At 37.8% G+C, this 27129-nt stretch overlaps 6 protein-coding genes across 11 annotated transcripts; 2 read left to right on the forward strand and 4 right to left on the reverse strand.

The window, feature by feature from the left end:
• Positions 1–3540: 3540 nt before the first annotated feature.
• LOC18592001 (Glycosyl hydrolase family 35 protein) lies at positions 3541–6214 on the reverse strand. Its single transcript, XM_018125928.2, has 4 exons — positions 6172–6214; positions 5193–6081; positions 4044–4105; positions 3541–3962 (listed from the first exon to the last, which is right to left on the reverse strand). Exons 2-4 carry the CDS (start codon positions 5278–5280, stop codon positions 3774–3776), a joined length of 339 nt encoding a protein of 112 aa, XP_017981417.1. The 5' UTR covers positions 5281–6081; positions 6172–6214; the 3' UTR covers positions 3541–3773.
• A 1670-nt stretch (positions 6215–7884) lies between these two features.
• Positions 7885–9645, reverse strand: LOC18592002 (uncharacterized). The gene is made up of 3 exons (XM_007018471.3): positions 9487–9645; positions 9183–9384; positions 7885–8388 (listed from the first exon to the last, which is right to left on the reverse strand). Exons 1-3 carry the CDS (start codon positions 9625–9627, stop codon positions 8207–8209), a joined length of 525 nt encoding a protein of 174 aa, XP_007018533.2. The 5' UTR covers positions 9628–9645; the 3' UTR covers positions 7885–8206.
• A 1013-nt stretch (positions 9646–10658) lies between these two features.
• On the reverse strand, positions 10659–13147 carry LOC18592003 (uncharacterized). Of its 4 annotated transcripts, XR_016027793.1 has the most exons (5): positions 12789–13147; positions 11822–12047; positions 11527–11698; positions 11129–11325; positions 10981–11005 (listed from the first exon to the last, which is right to left on the reverse strand). XR_016027793.1 is itself a non-coding variant. In XM_018125927.2 (4 exons), the coding sequence occupies exons 1-4, from the start codon at positions 13110–13112 to the stop codon at positions 10922–10924; spliced, it is 759 nt and encodes a 252-aa protein (XP_017981416.1). In that variant the 5' UTR covers positions 13113–13147; the 3' UTR covers positions 10659–10921. The 4 variants fall into 4 exon arrangements, 1 of the variants encoding a protein (XP_017981416.1); XM_018125927.2 differs by lacking the exon at positions 11527–11698 and having other exon boundaries at positions 10659–11005; positions 11129–11253; XR_016027792.1 differs by having other exon boundaries at positions 11129–11698.
• Positions 13148–13311: 164 nt separating this feature from the next.
• Positions 13312–19925, forward strand: LOC18592004 (transcription initiation factor TFIID subunit 4b). 3 transcript variants are annotated; one of them, XM_007018474.3, is made up of 14 exons: positions 13312–13538; positions 13626–13734; positions 13981–14540; positions 14686–14781; positions 14881–15825; positions 16910–17034; positions 17168–17255; positions 17374–17509; positions 17632–17687; positions 17760–17816; positions 17890–18030; positions 18190–18255; positions 18341–18602; positions 19294–19925. In XM_007018474.3, the coding sequence occupies exons 1-14, from the start codon at positions 13500–13502 to the stop codon at positions 19464–19466; spliced, it is 2853 nt and encodes a 950-aa protein (XP_007018536.2). In that variant the 5' UTR covers positions 13312–13499; the 3' UTR covers positions 19467–19925. The 3 variants fall into 3 exon arrangements, with proteins under 3 accessions (XP_007018536.2, XP_088665245.1, XP_007018538.2); XM_088809119.1 differs by having other exon boundaries at positions 18190–18249; XM_007018476.3 differs by having other exon boundaries at positions 13984–14540.
• Positions 19926–20061: 136 nt separating this feature from the next.
• On the forward strand, positions 20062–24323 carry LOC18592005 (casein kinase II subunit alpha-2-like). Its single transcript, XM_007018477.3, has 10 exons — positions 20062–20314; positions 20508–20637; positions 21067–21261; positions 21533–21690; positions 22246–22336; positions 22473–22538; positions 23420–23502; positions 23726–23789; positions 23901–23969; positions 24056–24323. The coding sequence occupies exons 1-10, from the start codon at positions 20229–20231 to the stop codon at positions 24113–24115; spliced, it is 1002 nt and encodes a 333-aa protein (XP_007018539.2). The 5' UTR covers positions 20062–20228; the 3' UTR covers positions 24116–24323.
• Positions 24324–24828: 505 nt separating this feature from the next.
• Positions 24829–25642, reverse strand: LOC108663129 (uncharacterized protein At2g23090-like). The gene is made up of 3 exons (XM_018126213.2): positions 25454–25642; positions 25282–25322; positions 24829–25120 (listed from the first exon to the last, which is right to left on the reverse strand). Exons 1-3 carry the CDS (start codon positions 25524–25526, stop codon positions 25001–25003), a joined length of 234 nt encoding a protein of 77 aa, XP_017981702.1. The 5' UTR covers positions 25527–25642; the 3' UTR covers positions 24829–25000.
• Positions 25643–27129: the final 1487 nt, after the last annotated feature.

A 27129-nucleotide genomic window follows, 5' to 3' on the forward strand; every position in this document is an offset into this window, starting at 1 on the left:
TAACAAAAATGATGGTAATAATTATCTGCTTAAGTGAATGAAAAACTAAGCTAAAATGTCCTTCCTTGGAAGTGTTCTCAAGTACCCTGACCAGATTACTGTTCTATTGGTTACAAGCTTATTGGTAATGCAGGAAGAGAAGGCCAAGAAAGCCCCCACTTCCCAACACAAAGATGAGCACAACACCTCATAGTTTATCACTAGCCAAAAGCATCCCCTTCCAGGATGCTCCGTCCCATACTGTCTGCATGGTCCCTGTCCTTCTCGGCTATATAATATGGGTTCTCGCCGCTCTACCTCCCCATCTGTCCCACATTTCTGACCTCTCTCTATATTTTCTCTCAGGCTTGCAGGGTTTGAAGCTTTGCGGTAGACTGGTAGGCCTATCACTTGCCGGTGATAAATTCTCAAAAAGATACAAAGATATATCAAAAGGTAGCATAGTGAATCATGCATCTATTAACCCCACAAAGAGGAGAAAGAAAATAAAGGTTAATCAAATGGATAACATGGCAGAGCTTCCACTTTCCTCTTTGGAATACGAAGTGGGTCAGTTTTAATCAGAGAGAATATCAAAATAAAAACCCAGTTTCTTTACGAAAAACCAGAGTATAGTGTCTATGTCTGCTGGTATCATATCATGGCTTTTAACTTTGCTTAACGAAGCTATTGCTTGTAGCAGAAGCAGAAAAAACATATTTGTTCCCCACTGAAGAAATGGAATTTATATTATTTTTTTGTGGGCACATGAAAAAAAAGCCTGCCATAATTAACAGAAATCCTATTAGATTGAAAACCATAATTAAAGTAACTCCACTTGTTTTCTCTCTATTATTAGCAATGGTAAGGAAAAATCCAATAAAAGAGAGATTTACAGGTCCTCCAACACAACCATATAGAGTCCCTTAAGGATCCAAACATAAACATAATTACATTTTACCAAATCAAGCTCGTTTGGTTTCAGAAACTATTCTGAAAGATCTTCATTTTCCTCCATCAATTTCCTAAACAAAATTTTGCATTAAAACGGGGATGGCAAGCGTATCAGTAGGAGTGAGTAGCCAATTTCCAAAAGGATTGACTAAGACAGCAGATGGGTAGAGTTTAATCTCTTTGGTCAGAACTGACATCTGCCAAATAACTATAGGCGCCCAGAGCTGTCAGTTAAAATCGAAACTTTTTTAACAAATGATGGTTAGGAGGAGATCGAAAACGTCATGCCTTGAGCATCACTTCATTTATAATTGGAGTTAAAGTAACTAATCCTTATTAAGTAATTCTTTTAAACTCAAGCATATATGGTAGCTGGAGCCATGGCCGGGATAAGTGGTTTTTTTTCCTATGGTTCCATTGCTTTGGTGATTATGATGTCTACTTTTCCACTTTGGCATAAGCCCAGAAAAAAAAGAGTAATGTGATAGATAGCTATAGGAAGTGACTGAATAAAAGCAGTCACTTTTGCTACCCTTTATCATGACCTTCTGTGTTCCAAGTAAGCTGTTGGGGCAAAAGAAGTTGGCAATAGGCTAGGAGGTTAAAAATACACTTGGTGAGATGTTGATTTGATGGGTCAAAGTGTTTCACTTTGGAGGTAAAGGATTGGATGATATGAAGGAATACCAATAAATATGGTAATGAAGATAACTTAAGGAAGAAGAGAAGTGAGTATTTTTGTGTGTTGAAGTCAATGCGGTTGGTGATATTAACAAATTCCCATTTTCGTTGGCTTGCTGAGCTTTGGTTGTGATTTGGTCACCACCCTCTTTGTATATATCTTCTAACTGAAACCACTAATCCTGGTTAGCTTTAGTCTTTTTCTGTGAGCAGGTCCACCATGGGTGTGGCATTATGATTTTTTTCTATCCATGTTTTTTGCTTGTCTTCTGCTAGTTGCCTGGTAGCTCACCTCCACGAAATACTCAGTCCACTTGGAAGCAATGTATCGCTAGTCAAAATGTTGCCCATAAAAAGTCAAGTAGCCTTAGCCTTACACATGCAAAGAGCATTGAAGTAGGTGAAATATTTAAGGGGTTTGTGGAGCATGGGATTTCAAGTGTTTCTCAACGATTGCTGGAGCTAAAGGGAGGTATACCTGGCCAGCATTAACTCATACTAGTGTATCATACACAGAAAAAATGGACAAGCTAGTAGGGGTTTAGCGTTATTCACTGGGATCATGACATCTTTTTCGATATGGGACTAATGGTTTTTTATTGGAATCGTGATATTCATGGCTCTTCGTTGAAATCATGACATCTTCTTTTAATGTGAGATTTATGACTCTCGTTGAGATCATGACATCCGTCTCAATGTGAAATTAATGATTTCCATTAGAACCGTGACATTCTGTTTGTAGGTGAAATTCAAAAATTATGATAACTAGGACTGAAAAGAATAAATAGAGTAAAACTGAACAATATTTTGAAAATTTTTGTTGCTTCACAGTGTAAGTTTTTAGTCATTAATTTCAAGATAGAGATCAAACTTCATCCCAGTTCTCATCTTTTACTAGATAGTGTCCTGTTTGGGCCTTTTAAACTTGGAGATGTCTTGTTTTCGCTCTTTTTTGTTATAACTGAATCTTATTACCATATGATAGAGTTGAGCCGAGCTGAAATTCGATCTGTCTAGTTAGCATCTTTCGCCTGGTCCATATTCTAAGAACAGGGAATCGGCATGAATAGCAGACCTCAGAAGAAAAAAGTGGTAGTGTTGTGAAAACAACAATACCTCAGCATAATAAACGAACGTAAAAGGAAAGTGGTATCAAGTTGGGTAGTACAAGTACTAACATGGGTTCATGGTTTTATGTAATGATTGCATTGAATATTTTAGTTACTGCAAATTATGGGTTGTATAAGTGCAAATATCTTTTACTTTTACCTTTTTGTAAGCAAAATTTTTTTTCTGAATTCAAACCAGAGACAGCAATTTAGGAAGCCAAAAAGTGGATGTCCTGCTGAAAGAATTCCAGGGACATTCAGAGTGAGAAATTATGCTGGTAAAAGTACTTTTTAAGTACAAATTGGCACGGTCTGGTAATAACTTTGATAATTTACTGCTTCCATTATTTAATAAACGAGACAAAACCGTACAAGGAATAGGGTGGGGGGCTTTTAATTGAGAGAAGAAACGAGCACAGGGGTGGATTCATCATGATGGATTTTTGTTACAGCAAGGAGACAAGATTTCATTTTCAAAGCTATGCTAACAGAGTTTCGTTACAGCAAAGGGCAATCTCCATCCATTGATGAGAAGTAGCACAGATGTCAAGTCAGAATGATGAATATGGTTGTTGATGTTCAATAAGTAGGATAATTACAGCTCATATTTTGGGAGATGAAATTCCATCAAGTTCTCTTTGACCAGTTACCAAAGTTGAAACCTACTAATCATTCATTTTGTGCAAATTGGGTTATCAGCCCGCGGCTGTTTACACCCTTTTTACTGTTTTCTGTTGTAGTTGGATGATAATCTTATGATGTGCAAATACATGTGCTAACTGTACCCTGGAAAAAGGAGATTAGACAAGAAGAAAACTTAGAAGGCATAAAAATAAACTAGTTATTTCTGGAAATGGGAATTGACACGCACGATACAAGATCAAATACCAAACACACATTCATACACTAACATAAGCTGGATACATAGGCAGCTTGAAGTTATTGTCAGGACAGGATACAGAAAACAAGCTGCTTAAAATATCAGATGCAGATTACAGTGCTACATTCTTCAAATCATATCTGTTACTGAGAAATGAGTTTTAGGTATGGCTAAGTGGAACCACCACTAATGGGATGAGCGGGAGGTGAAGGTTTTGGTATGAATGGAATAAGAGGACTACCGTGCTCGATGGGACCAGGTTTTATAGATGCCTTTGAGCTTGGAACTGGATCAATTGGATGGTAATCTTCCAGATCGACATTGGTCTTCTTTTCATTGATTAGATTGTAGCCATTCCCCTGCAATTTCAAATGGGAAAATGTCTCAAAATCCTATAAGAAAAGGTTCCACGGTAGATTTTGGCCATGTTGCGAACGTACCTTCAGCTTTCTACTTGTTCCTGTTATACTCACACCATTACCAAGCTGGGAAAACTCCATACCTGGAATGACATTAAGTAGACGACTGCTATTAACATATGGTAACAATTTTTTATTTATACAATGATAAATATCTTGCTGCTGGTATTTACTAGATTTACCAATGCACTGCATCAGTTTTAGCAAGAATATTTGATTATCATCAAAGCAAAGAAGAGGACATTTTTTTATCAGACAATGAAGAAGCTTTGATAAAATATAATGAATTGCCTTGACATGCAAGCTGCAATTTAAGCTATAGCATTCATGACATGATTTAAAACGGGCCAACCAAGCCTATAATTAAGTTGATCAGATAGTTAGCAGTAAGATGGAATTAGAAGCCACCTGTAGTTTCCAATAAATTATTGGGCTAAATCCACCCTAAGCCGACAACCCAATAAAGGAGCAAATAACAAGTTTCTCTTGGCAAAATTAACTGAAAAACTAAACAGTTACCTTAAAATTGGCAAGAGTGGGAGGTGATGAAGACAACTTGAGAATAAAAAATTGAGACAGGGCACCGAAATTGTTGACAAACAACAATATAACAAGAAGTAGGATGTGGGGAGGTCGTTTTTTGTAAATAAAAACAACAAGCCATGTGCTGTTGTATCTAACAGTTCAAAACACTCAGATTCAGTCACCAAGAGCGGTACATTACAAGTTGTTCATAATATATAAACTTCTCCTTAACAATCAAATCCTGATTCATCTTAAAATTATTCTGAAATCCAAATTGCAAGAATAGATATATAATATATGAAATCCAAGTTAAAGTTTGGAGTAATTTGATAATATCAGCCAGATAACAAAGAAAGTACTTCAAAAAAATTAAGGTTAATTGACATTTTAATGTCCATGCAAAGCATTATGGTTTCAACTAATGAAAGCTAACATCAGAAGTAAGAAGTAAACAACTACAGAGTTAAATACCAGTTCTGCCAAGGTTAAGAAACCATGCATTCTGCAATAACACAATTCTCCAATGCAGCATTTACCCTTATTCCAGTCATGTAGGAAAACCCAGGAAGTTTCTCTTAAAGGACAAATGAAGAATTATCTAGACCAGTTATCGGAGTGAAAGAAGACAAGTTAAAAGAGTTATACCAGGAATGGAGGAGCTGCTGGAGAAGGTAAAGACAAGCAAAGCTGACCCGACCACAAAGAAGAAAACCCAAATCCCATGAACCTTCATAATGTCAATCTTATTGCCAGATGACAATTTCCCCTCCAAACAAAGAGTGTGTTTGTCCTTTACAATTGCACCCTTGACAAGACCTCTCTAAAACTCCTTATAAAGAGAACCTGGAGTCCCAGCTTTCGTCACCCCAGATTTGGAAAAACTTCAAAGTCGACCAGAAAATCCGTGGAGATAAGGAGATGTAGTAGGGTGGCAAATGACTATACAGTCTAGTGCCTTAAAACAGCCCATGCCTTTGAACATATAGATATAAAAAAGTATATAAATATTCCAAAACTTTAATGGTGGTAACTGAATAATAAAAGAAAGCATGTGAGTTTCATTGTCTCTCCTGGCTGTAGGGATACAGAAAAGGGGTAATTGCCATTGCTTTTGCAGAGAAGGGATTAGTGTTTACAGTGAGCAATAAATGAAGAGACTTTAATGCGGGAAAAACAAAAAGATGTGCGGTGGAATGCGAGCCGTTGGGCACGTCTTTGAACTACGGCGCCTTTCAGCACCTCTTTTGTGCCAACTGCCACGCGTTCTCTGAGACAGAGATTGACTATAAATAAATCTTGTTGAGAGGGTTCTACGATGCTCCGACTGATGGGGGTGTAGCTCATATGGTAGAGCGCTCGCTTCGCATGCGAGAGGCACGGGGTGAGATTCTCCGCACCTCCATTAAGCGAATATTTTCCTTTTGCCTCCTATGTAGATAAAGGCTTGAAGCTCATGGGCCAAGATTAAATTTGCTTTACCACAACCATCAGGATTCAGCACTGAGAAGAATACTGGTGGCCCAATTAGATTGCTCTGCATAAAATCCAGGTTTTCTGTAAGCTATAACCATGGATTGCAATTTCTTGAAACTGATAGCTCCGCACTGCCAGCTTAGTTACTTACCGCAGGATCAAGCAGCAGCCAAGGAATAAAGCTCAATATGGATGCCTGCAACTAAACAAACTAGCAATCATTAGTGATGAGCTCCAAAGTAGAATTTAGAAGAGAGTAAGGTCTCAAAAATTCAAAGAGTTGTTAGTTGACAGAATGAGATCCCTGCAGGGTAGGATTAGAAAAAGGTCTTCAAATTTGGTCCTAAATGATACCGAAGCGTTAGAATGGACTTCAAAGTATTAGTGAGTTTCTTAAACATAAGGAATTTGGTTGTCTACCAGTTGCTTCAACAAAACTGAACACAGCTTTAACATCTGTATGAAATTTCATAACAGTTAAAGGAGACAGAATCTCCACCAACATATACAGGATGCATGCTCTCTGTCCTATAATGGTACTGAAAAAGAAAAAGAGAAGCAAGCATTAGTTCCAGTACGAGTTAAATAATGATGATGTAAGAACAACTTGAACGCTAGCTAAAGAACACAAGAAAAGGAGGCAAAATTGCCACATTGGACAGTTTATGTTGTAGTATCTGTTTGATGCTAACCTACTCAGGCAGGCAAGGTGCTAAACGCTAAGACAAACAAGAATATGAAGACAACAAGTTTTACCTAAATAAACCCCAGTTTCCTTAGCATTTCTACGGAAGCACGGACTGCAGCACATCAACCCGTACTTCCTGATCAAAGCATGAGGTTGCCGCAAACAAGCAGAAACCCCAAGACTAAAAACCAGCTTACCTTCTTCTTTTGAATAGAAGGAAAGAAAACGGTTTTATAATATATAGTAAGTAGTTCTTGGGATGACAGTTCTACTTCCACACAATTGGCCTTGTTTTTGCTTGTCAGAGAGAAGCCTTAAGCTCGCTTTGATCAGGTTTGCTAAGACGACGTTGTGTATCTGTCGTGTTCTGCGTCAGAGAAAATGCATGTTCCAGTGAGGTCGGTTTAAGCCCATAATGACATTTTCTTTCTGAACAATCTAGTTTTTTTTCTTGTTGTTTGTTTGGGTTAAAGGCCCTTGTGGAAACTGGAAAGCAGAATGAGCGTTGAATTAACCAAGGGATATAAGGGTAAGATTGTTATTGATAATTGTGCTTGAATTCAGGATTTTCTGATCTGAAATCGAAATGAACAGGGGAAAAAAGAAAGGAAGAAAGAATCAAAGGCTTTCACATCACAACCTTTATGGTTTGGAGACCTCTAGCTTTGAGACCATAGCTAAATCTAACCAAACCAAATGCAATTTTGATGATTCGAAATGAATGATTGCATGATGTCTTTCGTCGAAATGAGAGCTGAATTGTATAAGCCACGACGAAATGCACCGCCACCGATCAAAATCAAATGATATAGACCTTTCACCGTTCATTTAATCTCAAAAACAGGAAATGATAACGACTCATCCTCTAAAACTTTAAAGTAAAACCTCAAGGCTAAAGGAGCCTTCGCACATCACACAAGCCATTATCAAATGACATCAGCTGCAAGGATATTCGCCTTCCGGTCTGTGCATATCATTCATGTTTCCATATGAATGATATGATCAATCGCTAGAAGAATCATTTCAGAAAGATTGTATATGAACCAAATGCCAAAGCACTTTCACCCTAACCATCAAATTTTTAGATCTTAACACCATGTTTTTTGCACATTGTCCTGCGAAAGTTGCTTCAGAAAATGGCTAGGAGATCATTCAAAAGTTCATAGAAAGCTAGAGTGGCTACCTAATACCCCATATATATATGATAGCGCAAACATGGCAGCATGTTTTTAGAGACACCAAAAACACATATACCACATATTTAGCTTATTACATAGTATATTAGATAGAGCATGGAGATAGGAAGTGATGGTACATTCACTTGGCAGGCAGCTGATATCTACAGATAGCTGACATGAAAAGGAAGAGGAGCAATCTCACAAACCAATCCCTCCTTCTTCTCTTTTCTTCTTTATTGTGGTTGGACCAATATCCCTATCAAGCCTTTCTAACCCGGCGGATAGGGATGTAAACTGAAACCTGGGTAAACAGCACATGTTCAGAAGCCGCGGCAAAGAAAAGGAGCTCGCCTAGCCCATTCAAAGCAATTCGACAGTGGTCTCTTTTTGCATCTTCTTGGGGATCGACCAACTTCTGTTTCGTTTCTCCTCAGCATCTCCCACATCACATGCACATCTTCATACTCACAAGATCTTACATCCTTTCGCAGCTTCAATAGCCCTGTTGGTTCCCAGAAGCACAATGAGTAAATAATCAGTGAAGGAATTCTCTGTAATTTCAAACAATCCCATTCACTTGAACATGTTTAAATAACCATCTAAAATCCCAAATTCAATGTCTTTTAAATGGTTCTTAATCAAGTATCAAAGCTAGCCTTCAATTACTGTATCAAAGCTGAGGAGATAAAGCTAAGCCAGCCCCTTTCTTCCACAGCACAACCCCAAAACAATGCCATTACCCCTTTTTAGTTGCTTATTGTTACCTTAGTTTTTAGAAGATAAATCAACACAATTAAAACTTTAAATAAAGGAAAAAAAGGATTTGAAATAAGCTCATCAAGTAAAAGGAGCTGATCCCATATTAACAAAGAAATGGGAATCTTTCTTTATAAGTACTTTTCTTTTTCCTGTAAAAGCCGTAATGCAAGATTGCCACCGTCAGCTTCAATCATTGCTTCCAAGTGAAGCACATAATATTCCCTAATTATTCTTTACAATCCAATTATGCTATAATCAACTTATTCAAAAAATGCACACGGATAAAAAAAATTAATTTATTTAAACACAACATCTTCACCAAAATGATCCGATAACGAAATCTTGAGAATGTGGACGAGAATTCTTCGAACGTGCGGTTCATAAACATTTCAATTGGAAAAAAATATGAAACTTCTCACAAAGGAGAAAATAATGCTTTTTTTTTTTAAAAAAAAAAACACTTTCTTGATCTCAAAATGAAACCGACATCCTGAAATTGGCGGCGAACAAATCAGACGGTCGAGAATTGAGACTTACCGCTTTTACGAACGCCGAGGCGAGTGGCGACACCGGTCCAAACTCTGCGCATTGGAATCGTCATTCTATCAAAGAAATGCATTTCTACCAACGAATTTTTCCCAACGGAAATTCTTCTTCTCGTCCAGCTGAGAGGAGAGAGAGTCCTCCGAGAAACGAAAAAGTCCAAAAAAGGATGAGGAGATTTTTCAATTACCTGCAACTAAATTCACCAAAAAAAATCAAAAGAAGAAAGAAATAAGAGTCCGAAAAAAAAATCTAATCGATTTAGAAACGAGATGTTTAAAGCGGAAGAGTAACGAACTTTGCTATTCCTCTCTCTCTTTCTCTTTCGTTCTCTGTCTTTCTTTCTTTTTACCTCTCTCCCCTTGCCATGCTTTGCTCTTCGCGTTCTGAATTTTAATGGCTCTCTCCGCAAAAAACAACGTAGCGAAGATGACGCCATCGTCTTCGTGAGGCTGCCTCGTGTCCTTTTCTACCCGTTGGGCCCCGTGTTTGGATCCAATGCCTCTTTCGCGCTCGAACGCGACGATAAAACTGGTTACTACCTGAACCGGTGGTGCTTGCTCTCTCCCACGTGGGCGTTTGCAATTGGTTACTTGCTTCTCGCATCGTACAGCCACGTGAGGATATTATGCTCCGGGACCCTCCAGGGTTTTAGCGGGGAAGGTGTTTTTTTCTGCTAACACTTTCTCCGTGGCGCGTGGTTTAATTTTTCGGAGTCGTCCCCGAAACAAATAGTCGAGTGATGTAGACCGCGACAATCAAAGATGGGGAGAAACGAGAAAAGTAAAGAACGCCAGTCCACGTCAGTGGGTGTATATGCTCAAAGAGTGAGTTACGTGTCCTTCGAACAATAGTTTTGTCGCGCCATGGGAACACGTGGTGCTGTTTGACGGAAAGTCTACGTTTCGGGGGCCCCCGGAGATGCGAGAAGAAAAATATCTGCTCGTACCTGAAATCATTTCCTTAATCTAAGCTTTACCTTTTCAAACCCTTTCTTTTTCTTTTTTCGTACCCCTTGATACTTAGACCAACCATAATGAATGAATTCTACACTAATGGGGGTAATATATTTTCTCTAATCAGATTAGAATAGGTGAATTATTGTGAAAATTGAATGACAGGTTCGTCGGTCCACGTTTGGTGGCATGAAACATATTGTCAGCAATATGTTGAACTGACAAAAATGAAAATCATTCAATTCATTAATGTTTTGGGCTGTGTAGGATGGTTGTACCAATTTTCACCGGAATAATAAATGAAAATGATAATTCAGTCTCTTTCTCAACAGAATCACGTTCAAAATATCATTTTCTTTTCGGTTAATAGATTGGTTGGTTTTATGCAGAAATCTTTTCAGATCTCCTCAATTATGATTTGACGTTTAAAAAGCATGCTTTTGACAGGCTTGATTAGCACTGTGCGTTCCTCCAACCCAGAGGAAAAATGCTACAAATGGACCAACCAACGAGATAATCAACCGAAATCAGATCCATGGTAGGGTCAAGAACAACATCATATCTCTTTACTCAAATTCCCTCTCCTCAGCAACATATCAGAGATGAAATTACTAAATTATAGTTCCTTGGTAATAGAGAACAGTAATAACTAACTAAGCCCCCAAAACCCTATTTCGTGGCTCAAGAAAAGAATAACGAGAATCGCGAATCAGAATGGTTCAACAGCGAAGCTAACCTTACCAATCTAATTCCGCAGAAGTGAAGTCAAAACAATCACTAATCGATGCTCACTTTCTTTAAGCTTGCCATGTATGTCAAATAAATTGTCCATATGTAGGCACATGTACTGTTCATTAAAGGCTGCCAAAAGATTTTAGCAAGGTGTTTGTTATAGCAATTGGATCTGACAAAGTTAAATAATTTCAATAACATTCTCCCCTGTTCAAAATGAGGATTCAAAAAAAGGAAGGAAGCCAAAAATACCTGGAGATGAACAGGTACAAACTTGTATGTAACAAAATCACAGAGCGGCCAGAACATAGCACCATTTATCAATGTCGGGAGGAGGTCACGCTTCAATCTAGCCACAATCTCTTCACCACTTTCGCCTGAGTTTGGTACCACAATAACAAGTCAGAGAGCAATGCTTTGCAGTAACCAGACCACCAATAGAAAAAAACCTGAAACTTAGTCATATACAGTAAGTACAAGATCGGAACAGGCCCTCGACTGGGGAGAAAAGCCATGTGGTAGAACTAAACTATCATGCTACATTTTAAGAGGCTTGATTCAACTGCTGAAGCTAGCCAATAAGAAAACTAAAACAAGAACAATGTCCCATTAGAAAAGTAATCAAATGAAGGGTTTCAAAGCCAGGCAACCTCACAGAGCAGGCCAGTAGCCAAAAAAGCAGCGATTGATACATGCAACAAATGGAGACCTCGCAATGCATAAAAGGCTTGAATGACACCATTTCATCCAAGAAGAGGTCTCAGGGGTTCAGCTGAAGAGAACCCATGAAATAATGATGGTTGATATGTGGCCTGCTGAATTCTACAAGAACCATAAGAGGCCCCACCCAAGCAGAGATGTTGAGAATATAGTCTGATAGAAACGAACATTGTACTGATACAAAGTTTCTCTTTTTCTATTAAAACAAGGAACAAAACCTCTTACCTTGTAGAGCTGCATTATAGGAGAAGAAAACTGTAGTGCTCACAGGTCCGTAGACAGCCTGCCCCAAAAACATTTTCTTGAAGGTTGTCAGCATATCCCGTCTGGGCAAAGCTTTTGACAATAAGTTAAACCAAAGATGTTGTGACGGCCCCAAGAGAAGCAACCCATAAGCAGCCATTCGTAATGTCCTTATTGAGTCATAACCAGAAGATTCTGAAGTGATCATCTAACAAAGATGTGAATTATAAACATGTTAGAAGGAAAAGTAATTATGGTAAATCACCAGATAAAACAATTGCATTATAGAAATCCAAATATAATAACCAATATCATAAACGATATCATATTTATAACCAGGTTCGCTTACAGTAATTTAAAAGTTAAGTTAATTGTATGCACATGAATAAGGATATGGTAACAGATAATTGTGTCTTAACGTAAGAAAAATTTTACAGAGAAGCAATAATTCAACAAACAACAATGATTGCATTGTTGCAAAGCCATTCTTTCCCTCTAATGATTGCATTGTCGCAAAGCCATTCTCTAGCTCAGACGTATAACAAGTGTAAATGCAAATATAAACCAAATACCTAAGTAGAGTTCAATAGAGCAGGTCACAAGACATGTTTTCGCGCACTCTGTCATCACTTCCTTAAAAATTGAGTTCTATTTCCATCAAAAGCAACCAAATAGTTTAAGAATTTAATCAGAAACAAAAACCAACGGATTGCAGCTTCAAAATCCTTCAAGAAAACAAGAGAATTGGAGCCATTGTGGATATAAGAAAGTGATCGCATTTCCTTTAATATCAAACTTTAGTTATAACAATTCCTAAATATGGAATATTGAAGGAAAATCTTACACTAACCTGGAAATTATGTCAATATTTTCAGACCCTTTTTTGCAAAATTGAAAATTTTTAAACATTAAATTTGGTTTGAGGAAAAACGAATATCTAGGGATTTACCTGGGATGTGAAATCAGCAGCAGCAAAGATAATTGAAGTTGTGACAGCTTTCGTAATAAGAGGTTTGGATTCGAGCTTCGCTAAATACCATCGCAAAAACCCGACCTTTGATGACGATGACGACGTTGAAAAGGCACGCGAAGGAGGAGCACCTTTGAAACCTGCGAGCTTACAAGGGGAAGACAAGGGGCAAAGTCTCCATCTTTGGCTCGTAAGAGTAGCTTCGCCGAAGCTTTTCCCATGGAGGAGCGAATGGCAATCGGCGGAGAGTCGAAGGAGGCAGCGTTTGCTCAACCTTTTTAAAGTGTTGCCGCTGCTGCCCATTTCTGGAACGCGCGCTTCAACCAACGAGACGGCTTGCTCTGGTGTTGTAATCTAGATTGAGTAGGCCCATTAGCCCATATTTATATGGGCTTTGGTCCATTACTAACAGGTCAAAGTTGGTCCAAACTTAGCTTCTTGGTCTAGGCCTAATAAAAGCTAAGAACCACATCGTTAAACGCTTTTACTGCTTTCCCGATCCACTGTAAAAACTACTCTCTCCTCCGGGAAATTTTCCAATCAAATTTCTGTATCTTTTCTTAATATCTTTTATTTCATTATTTGAGTTTTCAATTTCTGTGCAAATTTCGTAATTTCGTAAGCTGAAGGGATTCCTGTTATCTGCCGTTGAGGCACAGAGGCGACAGCCGATTGCGGAAAAAGTTTGTCATGGACCCTTCCATAGTAAAACTCCTTGAAGAAGACGAGGTTTTTTTTTTTCTTTTTATTTATTATTTTTGGGTTTTTCTTCTCTCTGCAATATCTCTAGAATTCGGAATAATTTAATGATAACAGGACGAGTCTATGCATTCTGGAGCAGACGTGGAGGCCTTCCAGGCTGCCTTGAATCGAGATATCGAAGGCGATGCCGCCACTACTTCTCAGACGTCTGGTTCAAATACCGGTATCAATTTTTTGGTTTTCAACTTTTGTTCTGCTGGAATTTGATTTACAATATACAAGACAAAGAAACCAGATTTGCTTTCAAAAATGGTAACTTTAGAGTGAAATTCAGTTGCTTTGATTATTGAGAGTGTAAAATTTCTTAATTTAGTGTCATTAGCTTTCTTTCTTATGTTAATATCAACTGTTATGAATTGCTTCTTCTGGGAAATACACGAATGATTGTTGTGTCCACGATTAAATACAGCAGTTTTGTCTCAAGGAAGCAATCCAGCTTCCTGTCAGTCAGTTGCACAATGGCCGTCCAAGGGGCAAGATGGGAACACCAACTTTCAAAATCAACGGGCCCTTCAAAGTGCACAGCAACAACAGCAGCCTTCTTCTGAAATGGAGCAAAAGCAACAGGGAGCTGTTGTTGCTGGGAGTCAGCATCACGTACGACAGCCAAATGATGTTCCCCAAGAGATTAATCGTTTACCACAACAACAAAAACAACCCCAAGATGATCGTCAACAAGGAGTAGCTGAACAAGTTTCTGCCCAAGTTCCTCAATCGACTGGGGTTCAGACTACTGAAAAAAGTCCTATCCCAGCACGTGAACCAGAGAGAACCAATAATCAAGACAGTGAATCACAATATATGAAATTACAGAAGATGAGTAATCAGCAGGCTGGTGGGACAGAGCAGCCAAATAATCCTATGAATCGAGGAAAGCAAGTACCGTTTGCTGTTTTGTTGCCTGCCTTACTGCCCCAACTTGATAAAGACAGAGCCATGCAGCTTCATACCTTGTATGGTAAACTAAAGGTGGGTTTCTGTGTATGCAATAGACTGTATGGATCTTGTTTTACTGCAGTTATCCTGTTTATTTAGTGATGGATGCAATCGACTGGACAGACCTTGTTTTGCTTTTGCTTCATTTGCTGATTTTTCTATTGTCTTTAACTGTTAGAAAAATGAAATTGCAAAAGATGGGTTTGTCCGACACATGAGAGATATTGTAGGAGACCAGATGCTGAGGTTGGCAGTAAACAAGTTACAAGTGCAGGTGAGCACAAATGTCTTATGTATTAAAGTGAAAATTGATGCTTTAGTTGATCGCATGTTAATTTCGAGATCAAGCTAAAATTCAGATCCATAATTTCAGATGAGTTCCAACCAATTCCCATTACAGTCCCAGGCTGCAGCACGGCAGAATACTCCGAGGATGCCATCTGTTAGTGCTGGTGCCACACAGTTCGCTGGTCCACATTCATTAGCTCAGCTGCAGCAAAAAGGCCCTAATTCTCCTGCCACTCCATCTCGTGCTCCCTCTCCAGCAGTCCCCATGCAGACAAATTCAAGTTATTCATCCACTGAAAACAAGGCTCCAAAATCTCAAGAGATGGACCGCCAATCAGATTCTCGCTTTGGAGTGCTAGGAAGCCAAATTTCTTCCTTTAGTACAACCACCGTGAATCAAGAAAGAGACCGCTCTTCAATCCCAGTACAAGGACTTAACAAGCAGCAACAACAACATTTGAATTTCCCGCAAACTTCTTTTTCCATGCATGGGAGCAGTAGTTATCACCCATACTCTGGGCCAAGTGTTAATGCTTCAGGATCCTCTTTAAAGCCGCAACCTCATGATTCACAAATGAGGCAAACTGCACTTCATCAAAGCATGGGATCAAATCCTGTAGGAGGACCAACCCAGGCCATGAACGTGATGAGTGGACCTAAGTTTGAGAGGCAAAACTCTAGTAATGACCCAAATAGGTTGCAGGGTGGTTCTCTTTCTCACTTTTCAAATAGTTCAGTTCCTTGGCAAGCGTCATCAAGTAAGGAGACAAATCCTGGCCCTTTGTCATCAGTGACATATGTGAAACAGGAATCTGTTGATCAAGGTGCTGAGCACCAGCACAAACCTCATTTGTCTGCATCCCAGGGATTGCCTACTGCACTAGGTGAACAGGGAAATGCAGTTACAACTACTCCAAAGGATGAGCCTTTAGAGAAGCAGTCTTCTAGAATTGGCTTCTCAACGCCTAACAGTATGGTGCCTCCTAATTCAGTTTCTCCCATTACTACACAAGTGGATTCTAATGTTCCGGTAATCTCGTCTGAGTTTATGTTTTCACATTGTGATATGTTGATGGATTATTTTGAATGCATGCTGATGCATATTAGAAGAACCACTGCATTTAAAACTCTTAACATGAAAATTTATTAAATATTTGCTATCTTTGGTGTGATGCTTCTTTTATGCATTAAATAATTCCCAACTTTGGAGTGATGCTGTCTTTTATTGGTTATGAAGCGCATATATACACCTGAATTGCTAGGTTATAACCAATTTGATTTTAGGATTGACCGAGTTGTTTGCTTGATAGTCTTGGTGGGATCTTTTCTTTCTAGGGAAGGAAACCTTGGCCTATTCCTATGTTAATGGATCACATGCTGTCTTGCTGGCTGGTTAGATTAAGCTCTTTAGTTGTTCTGACTTTTTATTAGAGAGTATTTCAAGATGAAGCAAATTTCACAGTCCATGGACACTGATGTCCTTTTGGTCCTTGCAGGTTATTAGCATAGTAATTTATCAATTTAATTTTTGGATGTCTCTGGGGTATCCTGGTAATTTTCTATCTTGCTGTAATGGGTCAACCTTTTTTTTTTTTTTGGTATAAGTTAGGTCTTATGCCTATGTCTCATGATTTTAGCTATCTGAGTCCAAGGTGGACAAGATAGTATTTGCCTATTTTTAATCGTTATAAGTCCATTTTCCAAGTGTTTTTTTCTCTCTGTACTGCTACAGTGCAGACTACTGTTCACAGAATAGGAATAGTATCATAACATACCTTATTCTAGGTCTGTTGCTGCCCAAAATTTCCAGTATTATTTCCCTCAAATCCAGCTTCTTTTTGGCCATCAAAACTCAATTGAATCAAACAGTAGTTTTCTACTTCTAGCCCACCTCTTTGCATTCTAAGTAGGTAAACTTCCCAAAATGTATCCTACATTGTAGGTGGTTGAAACACGTAATGTAATATATGGTATTTTTCTTGAATTTTGAAGTTACTTTCTCTTCAGTTCACTTATTTGAAATTCATATAATTAGTGTTTTTCCCAGTGAATTGCATGCTTATGACTTCTTGCTATCTTCTGACAAATTTCCATGTTCTTTCTATGTTTATCAGTTGGGCTCTCGGAATCCCTCTGTGCCCTCTTTGGCTGGGGCCAATTCAAGAACACCTCAAAAAAAGCCTTCTGTTGGCCAGAAGAAACCACTTGAAACTCTTGGTTCATCACCACCACCATCAAGGTTAAATCAACCTCTCTGTTGCATAATAGCTTGAAATGATTACCAAGGATCAATTATGAATTGTTTGATTCCTTCTTGACATTAACCTTTTATTTCATCATTTTTCACCTATATTCAATGGGATTTGCTACAGTAAGAAGCAAAAAGTATCTGGAGCCTTTTTGGATCAGAGCATTGAACAACTAAATGATGTCACTGCTGTCAGTGGAGTCAATCTCAGGGTATGATACTTTATGGTCATTTCTGCCTATATTTAAATTATTATTATTATGTAGTTATGTAAAGAAATATAAGCCTAAAAGAGAAGTCACATCCTTTTGTCATTCTGCTATCAAATAGGAAGAGGAGGAGCAACTATTTTCTGGCCCCAAAGATGACAGTCGAGTTTCAGAAGCATCTAGAAGGGTTGTGCAAGAGGAAGAAGAAAGACTGATTTTGCAAAAAACTCCGTTGCAGAAGAAATTGGCTGAAATTAGTTAATACTCTTTATACTTCCCTGGTCTAATGTTCTTTAATTTCATACATGTGCATTCTGTTTTCCAATATAAGCAATATCTTTCTCACAGGTCTATGTCTGGTTTTCTGTTCTTCTTGCAGTGGCCAAAAGTGGTTTGAAGAATATAAGCAATGATGTTGAGCGATGCGTGTCCCTGGTAAGATACTAGCTTCTTGGACCTTTTGTTTATAATGAGTTCATACATTTCCTCATGTATCTTGATCTCTAGTGTGTGGAGGAAAGAATGCGTGGACTCATATGCAATTTAATCAGACTGTCGAAACAGGTCAGCCTCAATTACTCTCAGTTAACATGAGTTCTCTCTTGTATCTTTCTAATTTGGGATGAATCTCTTGAAGCGGGTTGATGATGAGAAGTCTAGGCACCGGACACTCATCACCTCAGATGTTCGGCAACAAATTATGATGATGAATCGGAACGCTAGGGAAGAATGGGAGAAAAAGCAGGCTGAAGCAGAGAAGCTCAGGAAACTTAATGAAGTGGGTATTGTTTGTATTTGATGATATGATTGTCTATAATGCATTAAGAAAATGTAGGGAGGAATTAACAATGCACATGAATGCACCGACAGATATAAGATTGGGTGTTAAATATAATTTTTTCTTTACATTCTATATATTAAATATCTGTGGATGCAGCCTGAGGCTGAGACTGCTGTTGATGGTGACAAGGAGAAAGATGACAATAGAGTAAAATCAGTTAAGGTATTGGCAAAGAGTAATTTTTCTAAGCATTATATGTTCCTTAATTATCCAAATAAAGGAAGTTTCTCTTGCTGGTAATGTCCAGGCGAACAAGGAGGAGGATGACAAGATGAGGACCACTGCTGCAAATGTTGCTGCACGGGCTGCTGTTGGAGGGGATGACATGCTGTCAAAATGGCAACTTATGGCTGAGCAAGCCCGCCAGAAACGTGAGGGGGGAATGGATGCAGCATCTGGTTCTCAAGCAGGTAAAGATGTGAACTGCAGGCCTCTATCTGCATCTGTAAAAAATACAAAGGACAATCAAGAATCAGAAAAGAGGGGCCCACTCAGTCCTCTTGCATCTGGTAAGCTTGGTTCCTGGCTAGATCTCTTGTCAATTTTAATTTGGATGCATTTAGCTGGTTAATATGGTTGTAAGGTTTATCATGCATACTGTTACATTAGATGGCACTGTCATGAATACTGGTGTACAACTGAGCAATTTGGAATTGGTTTCTATCATGTTTGATCATATAGATTGGTAGTTACCATGATCATGTATTTTGCATGAGATTAATGCATTTATTGAACCATAGAAACAATGTATGATATTAAACCTGATTGTAATCACTTGCAAATGTACATGTGTGAGATTCGGAAATTTGATTGTTTATTTGAACAAATGAATTATCTGTGTTAAATTCATTTTTGAGCATTTGAGTGACTGTGTAAGGCAAATGTACAAATATGAAGTCGCTGAAACATCAGAAAGTTATATTTTTGGTTTGTAAAGTATTAATGAATTGATAAAACCCAAATAATCAATATACTATGACTATCATATTCTTGACCTAAGAGATCAGAGTTTGTTTCTTTTCCAATATAAATCATTCTGCACCGACTGTTCCAATTACTTCTGCAGATTTTCTTCTGTTACCAAGTTGTTATTGGGACACTCTCTCCCCCAAAATTTTCCTTACCTTGCAACCAGGGGAGGGTGGTTCCTGTCTTGTCCACTCTATTTGCTTCGTTTCTCACTCTACTTTCTTTCAACAGGGGCAAGTAGGAAATTTGGCAGGAACCAAGTTATCACGCCCCAAACTAGAGTGGCTCGTACTATTTCTGTTAAGGATGTGATTGCAGTTCTGGAAAGAGAGCCCCAGATGTCTAAGTCTACACTTATTTATCGCTTGTATGAAAAAATCCGCTCCGAGGCTGCAGCTGAGTGATTATCTTGTACCTTTATGCCATGGTGTCTCAATGTTTTCCATCAGGGATCTGATTACAGATAATGGAATTTGAGATACCTTGGCCGATTTATCCTCTAGCTTAATGGCAGAGAGTTTGATAAAGCAGCTGGATAATTGGTATTTCAAGGTTTAGGTGCTGTGTCAACCAGATCTTTACTGCATTATCCAGGCCTCAGAGCACCAACCATATGGCCCAGCTGGATCATTTCATGTTTATTCTTTTGTAATTATTATAATTAAAAGTTGTAACAAATAAACTAGTCTTTCATTAATCTTTATTTCTAGCAAACTAAACACTGTTTTCTTATTAATTTTAATGCTCTACTCTTATTATAATTTTTTTTTTATTTTGTACCAACATTGAAAGAGGTTATTGCCTTGTCTAAACTTTATTCGATACGTAAAGATTTGATATGAAAGTGAATAGATTTATACTAATATTTTATTGTTATTTTAAATTAGTAGAAATTTGATACAGTGATCTCGAAAATATGCTTGATACAAAACTAATTAAATTTTTATTCATAACTGATAATAAATAAAAAAGATTGCATAAGATCAGAATTTCTTTTCCCTAAATTAACTACGTGGAATGTAACCCAAAAATGAAAACAAGCGGTACGAGAAAAGAAAAAAGGGGAAAATCTCAGTTCCGGTTCTTGCCTAAAACTATTATCATCGGACAACAGCAAAGCATAAACAACGTTTGTCAATCAATTTGGATAAAAGACCAGATACGACATGTCGAGGGCTAGAGAGTACGCTAACGTCAACGTTCATCGTCCCAGAGATTACTGGGATTATGAATCTCTCACTGTTCAATGGGGGTAAGATAAGCGAGAACCCTAATTTTTCTTCCTTATCTATTACTGTATTCTAGTTTCCGTTTTCTTTGGGGTGATTATTAGAAAGATTGAAACTTACAGTTTTGAGTTGTTAAATGAACAATCTTTATGTTTTGCTTTTATTTTTTTTTTTTTTGGGGGGGGGGGGGGGGGGGGGGGGGGGGGTGTTGTTCAGTGATCAAGATCACTATGAGGTTGTTCGAAAAGTTGGGAGGGGAAAATACAGTGAGGTGTTTGAAGGCATAAGCGTAATCAACAATGAAAAATGCATCATCAAAATCCTTAAACCTGTCAAGAAAAAGAAGGTAATTTCTTCCAAACTCTCCTTTTCTGCATCTAATGTGTTTGGAGCCAGGCAATTACTACAATTTTTTCAATGCTTTAATTCATCTCCTAACTGATATTTAATTGCTATTATACTCAGCTGTATTTATCTTTTATATCCTCTTGCATCAAGCAGCTTTGCTTGGTCCATTTTTTAGCTAAACGTGTAATGGACTTACGTCCTGTAGTAGTATATGTTTAGGCAATAGTTCTCACCCAATTTGTTAGTGGACGTATTGGCATGACCGACAAACAGATTAGAACTTCATGTTTCATAGTTGCCTGTTTGTAACAGTTTGTGATGTGTAAATCTTTAAAGGTTTAGGGGTTAATGTATCCCTTTATCACTTTTTCTCTACCTCATTATTTCTATATTGAAGTGTTTATCAATTACCTTGAAATCCTTGCAGATAAAGCGGGAGATAAAAATACTGCAAAATCTTTGTGGAGGCCCAAATATTGTAAAGCTGCTTGATGTTGTCAGAGATCATCACTCAAAAACTCCTAGCTTGATTTTTGAATATGTCAACAGCACTGATTTTAAAGTTCTTTACCCTACACTGACCGACTATGACATCCGCTACTATATATATGAGCTTCTTAAGGTAATTTTGTCTAATCCTCTTATAAAGTATTGCTCTTCATTTTTTCCTTTTTTGGTCATGCTTGTATATTCTGTCAATTGAATATTGATTTTCTTGAAGTTGTAGGAATTTCTTATTGTCTTTTTTAATGGCATGAAGTAGCATGTTAAAGGAGCCCATGTCATTTCATGTTTTACAAAGGGTATGCTAGTCATTGCATGCAGGAGGCTAAATTTCAAAGTCCACTGTATAAGCTATCACATGATCAATCATGTTACTTCTGTTATTTCAGGCACTGGATTATTGCCATTCTCAAGGTATAATGCATAGGGATGTCAAGCCTCATAATGTTATGATTGACCATGAACTGCGGAAGCTTCGCTTGATTGATTGGGGCCTTGCTGAATTCTACCATCCTAGCAAAGAATACAATGTTCGAGTAGCCTCAAGGTACTTATGAATTGCATGAACTTTTCAATCAACCCATTTTCTTTCTATTTCAATCTATTAACTACTTGTGTGTAAAATAAATTTGCGTTAGAATATGATTTCATCAATCTTGCAGAATTAGGTGATGTGAGAGAAATTCAAATTCCTAATTGCTCGTTTTAATTTTTTTTTTTTTGCAATGGTTGGTCTTTAACATATTATGATCAGTTAACGAATCCTGCAAAAGGCTCCATGAATATGTGAAGTGGAATTTTCAGAAAAGCTTCAGGCAATTTCATCATTAAGAATGCGTGAATCTTTTCCTGTTTAAGGAAATACACAAAGTGTAGATTTATTTATTGTTTGATAGAATTCTGATAAAAAATGTTTTGTCAGAATTTTAAAATTTCTATCAACGCTGGTTTTCACCTGCTTTGCCAGCAAGAACAAAAAAATCAGATGAAGTCCACCTACTTTTACTAAAATTGACTTAGGTAGTAATGATGTCAGATTATCATTGACTTGTGACATTAAATTTTTCGAGAATTTAAAATACTTTTTCGTTGGTAATTTCAGGTACTTTAAGGGACCTGAACTCCTTGTTGATTTGCAAGACTATGACTATTCATTAGACATGTGGAGCCTGGGGTGTATGTTTGCCGGAATGGTAAGCTGTAAGCATTATGGTGGATTGCTTATTGTTTATGGTGTATTCTAAGCCACTAGGAAGTGTTCTTATAGTGGAACAACTTTGCTTATTATGTGGCGCTATAACAATTTTCATTCTTTGTTTTCCCCTGCAGATTTTTCGCAAAGAGCCATTCTTCTATGGTCATGATAATCATGACCAACTTGTTAAAATTGCCAAGGTAGTTTTAAATTTTGTTGTCCAACTTAATGATCTTGCAGTGTTCTTTTCATTGTTATTATTCTGCATGCAATTTTCTTCCTTCAAATTTTTTTGTCATTTTGTCCCTTGTCTTACATGGAGCAAAGAGCAGTTTGCTTCCTTGCCAGGTTTTTTACTTGTTTTCATTCATAACACGTATGCCTCAAAACATTCATGTTACTATTGTGCCGTCCAAGTTTGCTGGTCTGGAAGTTGAAAGAAATGGGTATTGTGACATGATTCAAAACAGTAAAATGCTAATTCGTTCTTGATTTGCAGAAAGGAAAATGTTTTTTTAACTTTTGGTATAATTTTTTAAGGTTCTAAGATTGTAACCTAAAATGCAAGAATTTGATCTTGTGAAAATTGTAATGTAGGTCTTACAGATTAGTCTTTATACATCTTTTCTGTACGTGGATCATAGGCTCAGTTTGTTATCATCTAGTTTCAGGATGACATATCAGAATCCAGAATGCACTTAATCCAGCAGCTGATGAAAACTTAAAAGAATAAAGATATTTTTTTGTCCAGAATGCAGAACACTGGATGCACTTAGCCTAGCTTGTCTGTGTCTTTGCTTATTTGAGCCCCATGCTATTGTTGCAAAGAAGTAGGGGCACAGGGGATGCAAATGAGCCAAGCTGCTTGAGCTCCCAGCTCAGCTCTGCCTGTATTTTTTAGGCTTGCATGGAGCTCAAGCTTGATCAAAAAGACACCAAGCCAAGCCTGAGCCTGGCAAAGCCTGGTTCAGCTCAACTCAGTTGCATCCCTATGCAGAACAATTGGATTTATGAGAAATACCAAGGTTTTAGAATAACAGAAAACATTAAACACTTTTTTTTTCATTATTTTTTTGTCCAGGTGCTTGGAACAGATGAGTTAAATGCATATTTGAACAAATATCATTTAGAGCTTGATCCTCAGCTTGATGCTCTTGTGGGAAGGTATACTTATGTCCATTTTCATATTTCCACGTTCTTTTAATGCTTAAAAATGCCAATTGATTTAGCATAGTGGTAATTTCAGCATTATTTGAAAGAGTATATCCCCTCCCATTCTCTTATTTTCCCCAAATGTTTGCCTCTTGTTGATTGAATTAATGCATGGAAGCAGTTTTCTGGTGCATGTGCTTTTATGGTATCTAACTACTTTTTACTACTATTTCAGGCACAGCCGAAAGCCGTGGTCCCGATTTATTAATGCTAATAATCAGCATCTAGTTTCTCCAGAGGTATGCTGTTGTCTTGTTGATGAGCTTGAGATATCAACTATGCTTATTGTGTTATTAGTACTTGTCCTTTTGCTGGTGCTGATTATTTTGGCTTACTGCGGTGACATACAGGCCATTGATTTTCTCGATAAGCTTCTTCGATATGATCATCAGGACAGGCTCACTGCCAGAGAGGCAATGGTATGTTATGTTCTGCTCACATAGAAGTATGTCAGGGCTATCCTTTTCTCCTGATCTTGAACTTCACATAATAATTTTTGTTTCAGGCTCATCCGTACTTCTTCCAAGTGAGAAGTGCAGAGAACAATAGAATGCGGACACTATAACTGCAACCTCTTCTGGAGTCCGCGAGTCAGCTTTTTGAGCAGATTCGTACCCGATTGAGGCAGGCTTCTTTTTCGTGTTGTAACACTAGCATATGTATGGTTCCTGGTAGAAAAGTCTTGTTCAGTCTGTTACAACATTCATATATTTTTTGTATGCTGGCATTCTTCAACTCTATTTGGTAGAGTGGTATTTATAATTTTGGGATCATAGTTTGTCCATATTCTTCTAACTATATTCCCTTTACCCGAGACAATTTCAAGTGATATTTTTTTCCTTTTTCCTTCATCCAAAATCTTACCCACCCCTCCTCTCACCCGTGTTTCTTTTGCTTCAACGAGTGGTTTGCGTTAGCTTTTGATGGTTATCTAGAATGTCTGGTTGTTCCGTTTCAAAGTACAACTTAAGGCCTAAAGTGTTTACTCTACTGTCTTGAGCCTAAGACTTGTCTAAGAAGGAAATAAGCCGGACCCAACAACGCAATTGTGCAGTTCTCACAAACACTCGATGCATCTAGTCAATCTCATGCATGGTTGCTTGGTAATAGTCAAGTGTCTTTCAAGCGAATACTCATTGCAGATGTAAGATAATGTTAAGCATAGATTTTTCTAACGATCTTTAAAGGGAAAACGGGGTTCTCTTCAAGCAGGTGACTGATTTTGATAAGGGGAAAACATTCACTGTTAGAATAAAGGGTTAAGGTTTAGGCAACAAGAAAGCAAGACAGTAACCATAATATAGCAAGAACAATTTCAGATTGTGTTGATATCCCATCTCCTGGCAAAGATTTTAACAGAAGCTTCAAATTTAATTGACAATATGATACAAGAGATGGAAACCTCAAATCCAATCTGCAAGTTCTATATTTATTATTGGATATATCTCATTCATTTCTTAAGGTGAGGGAAACAAGCATAGACGTCAGATTTTGGGTGCTTTGCTTCAGCATGTTCCCTGCACTTCACCTCTGACGTGGTGCATATGAATGTCTGCATGCAAACCTTGCACTGCAACCACCACTCTCCATCAATCAGTAACCTCTCACTTACCACGATGGAAGAATGATACGCATGAAAACTCCCACAGGCCACAACCACATGAATCTTTCAGCAGTAGGAAAATTAAGAAAAGGAAAAAAGCCAAGAATGTTCATTCACGATTTAATTACCTGGATCGTCATGGCTTTCTTGTTTGATTCCAGCTGACTGCCTAGATCACATAAAAGATGCCCAAGTCAGAGTTTGAGACTGAAATTTCAAGGCGTAAAAGTAAAACGAAAAAAAGAAGAAGAAGATCTAATTAAGTTTTAACGAGGATAAGAATTAAGAAACGTTGTTTACCCTTAGCGGGTTTGTTCTTCTCCATGTGTTTCTCTCGAGCCATCCTTGACTTCTGGCCATTGCCTCCTCCCATTTCTGCTGCTTCTTGTTCTCCTCAATGGGTAACAAAGAAGTTTCCCTAGAAAAGAAGGGAAGATTCTCTTTTGTTTACGACTTCCACGAGAGATCGAGAATGAAGGGCTTATATAGCCAAAGTCCACTATGTACAGTGGGCGTCCGAAATGACAAGCATCTAACATTTTTTCGCTATTAATTGAGTGAATATTAAGGAACTGTGTGTCATTCCTTTACTCGTTTGCCACTGTGTTCGTGAACATTGGTTTGGCAACGTCACTTTCCTAAATTTTTTCTTTTTCTTTATTGTGGAATAAATGTCCTGAATTCGGCTCCCCAATAAACTTCTTCTCGAGGTCGTATATTTTGTTCCCACACAACGCAAATTACTTGCTAGCTAGGCCATATCTTATGTAGATTTCACACTTGCTCAATTCCATCACTACCACCAGGAATTAAAATATTAGATTTAAAATTAAGGGCCCAAACTTAAACCATTAAATCCAAAAGAAAAGAGCAAAACCAAACAAGTATGGTGATGCTAAAATTAGGTATAAACAGTCCAAATTTAAGATGAAGACAAGGGAGACAAGATGAGCTCACTAGTCGGCAGTGAGGCCCTTATCTAGAAATTCTAGAGATAACGCAAAACACCATGTTAGTCAAAAGGGCACCTGGTTAATGGATTGGGAAATTGAGATAAGCAAGGTGCTTCGTTTAGATATGGAGGGATATTCAGCCTAAGCCCGAGTGCTCAGACGTACAGCTGGAGCTCACCATAATGATATTTGTAGTGGTTGGAGAGGTCACCTATTACTCACCTCCATAAATCAGCACACAAAGTGGTGGACCCTAAACCCCTAAACCGACTCTGCTTTCTGGAGCCACAACAATCAATGCTTCCAGCTTCTTTGCCTTTGACAAATTCCCATTGCCTTGAGTTGTTGGATGGGAGTTCGCAGATTGCAGCTATTAAATTTCACAGGGTAGCCTTGCTAGCTTCCCACTTCCCTGTTAGGAGTTGCAGATGCATTTATACATGTATTGCCTTTGTCAAGGGGGATTTTTCGCAAAATTAGAGACTACCCTTTATTTCAAATCAACTTCTTTTTCATTGGAAAGTAACTTCTTCAGATTCTCATTAACTTAACCTATGTGAATTGTATGTGTTTTTATTTTTTAAAATAAAAAACCTTGTAAACAGTCATATGAGTTATTATAATATATAAAAAGATCTGCTTAAAGAGTATCTATGAACACTAAATTCAGGAAAGAACAATACGTTTATTATAATTTTTTTTACTTAATAATCACCTTAACCAGTGTCACTGTGCACTGATTAACATTTCCTTATAAACAATGATAGATTTTAGCATACATCATCAACTTTTAGATTTAGTAAATAATGTTACACCTATGAACACAATGCAAGCGGAGCTCGTATGACCAGGACCCTTAACATTGTTATATTCCAGGACGTATTGATATATAATGATTTGGAGATTTCCATATTGGGGATTCATGGTTTTCAGTATTCTATATATGGCAACTTTTTATCCCTTGATTATGAAGCTCCCTTGAACTTCTTGCCTGCCATCATAGCTCGTAAAAATACTTCGATC

Source organism: Theobroma cacao, chromosome 8, assembly GCF_053813885.1.
Source record: "Theobroma cacao isolate CCN51 chromosome 8, ASM5381388v1, whole genome shotgun sequence".
Lineage (NCBI taxonomy): Eukaryota > Viridiplantae > Streptophyta > Magnoliopsida > Malvales > Malvaceae > Theobroma > Theobroma cacao.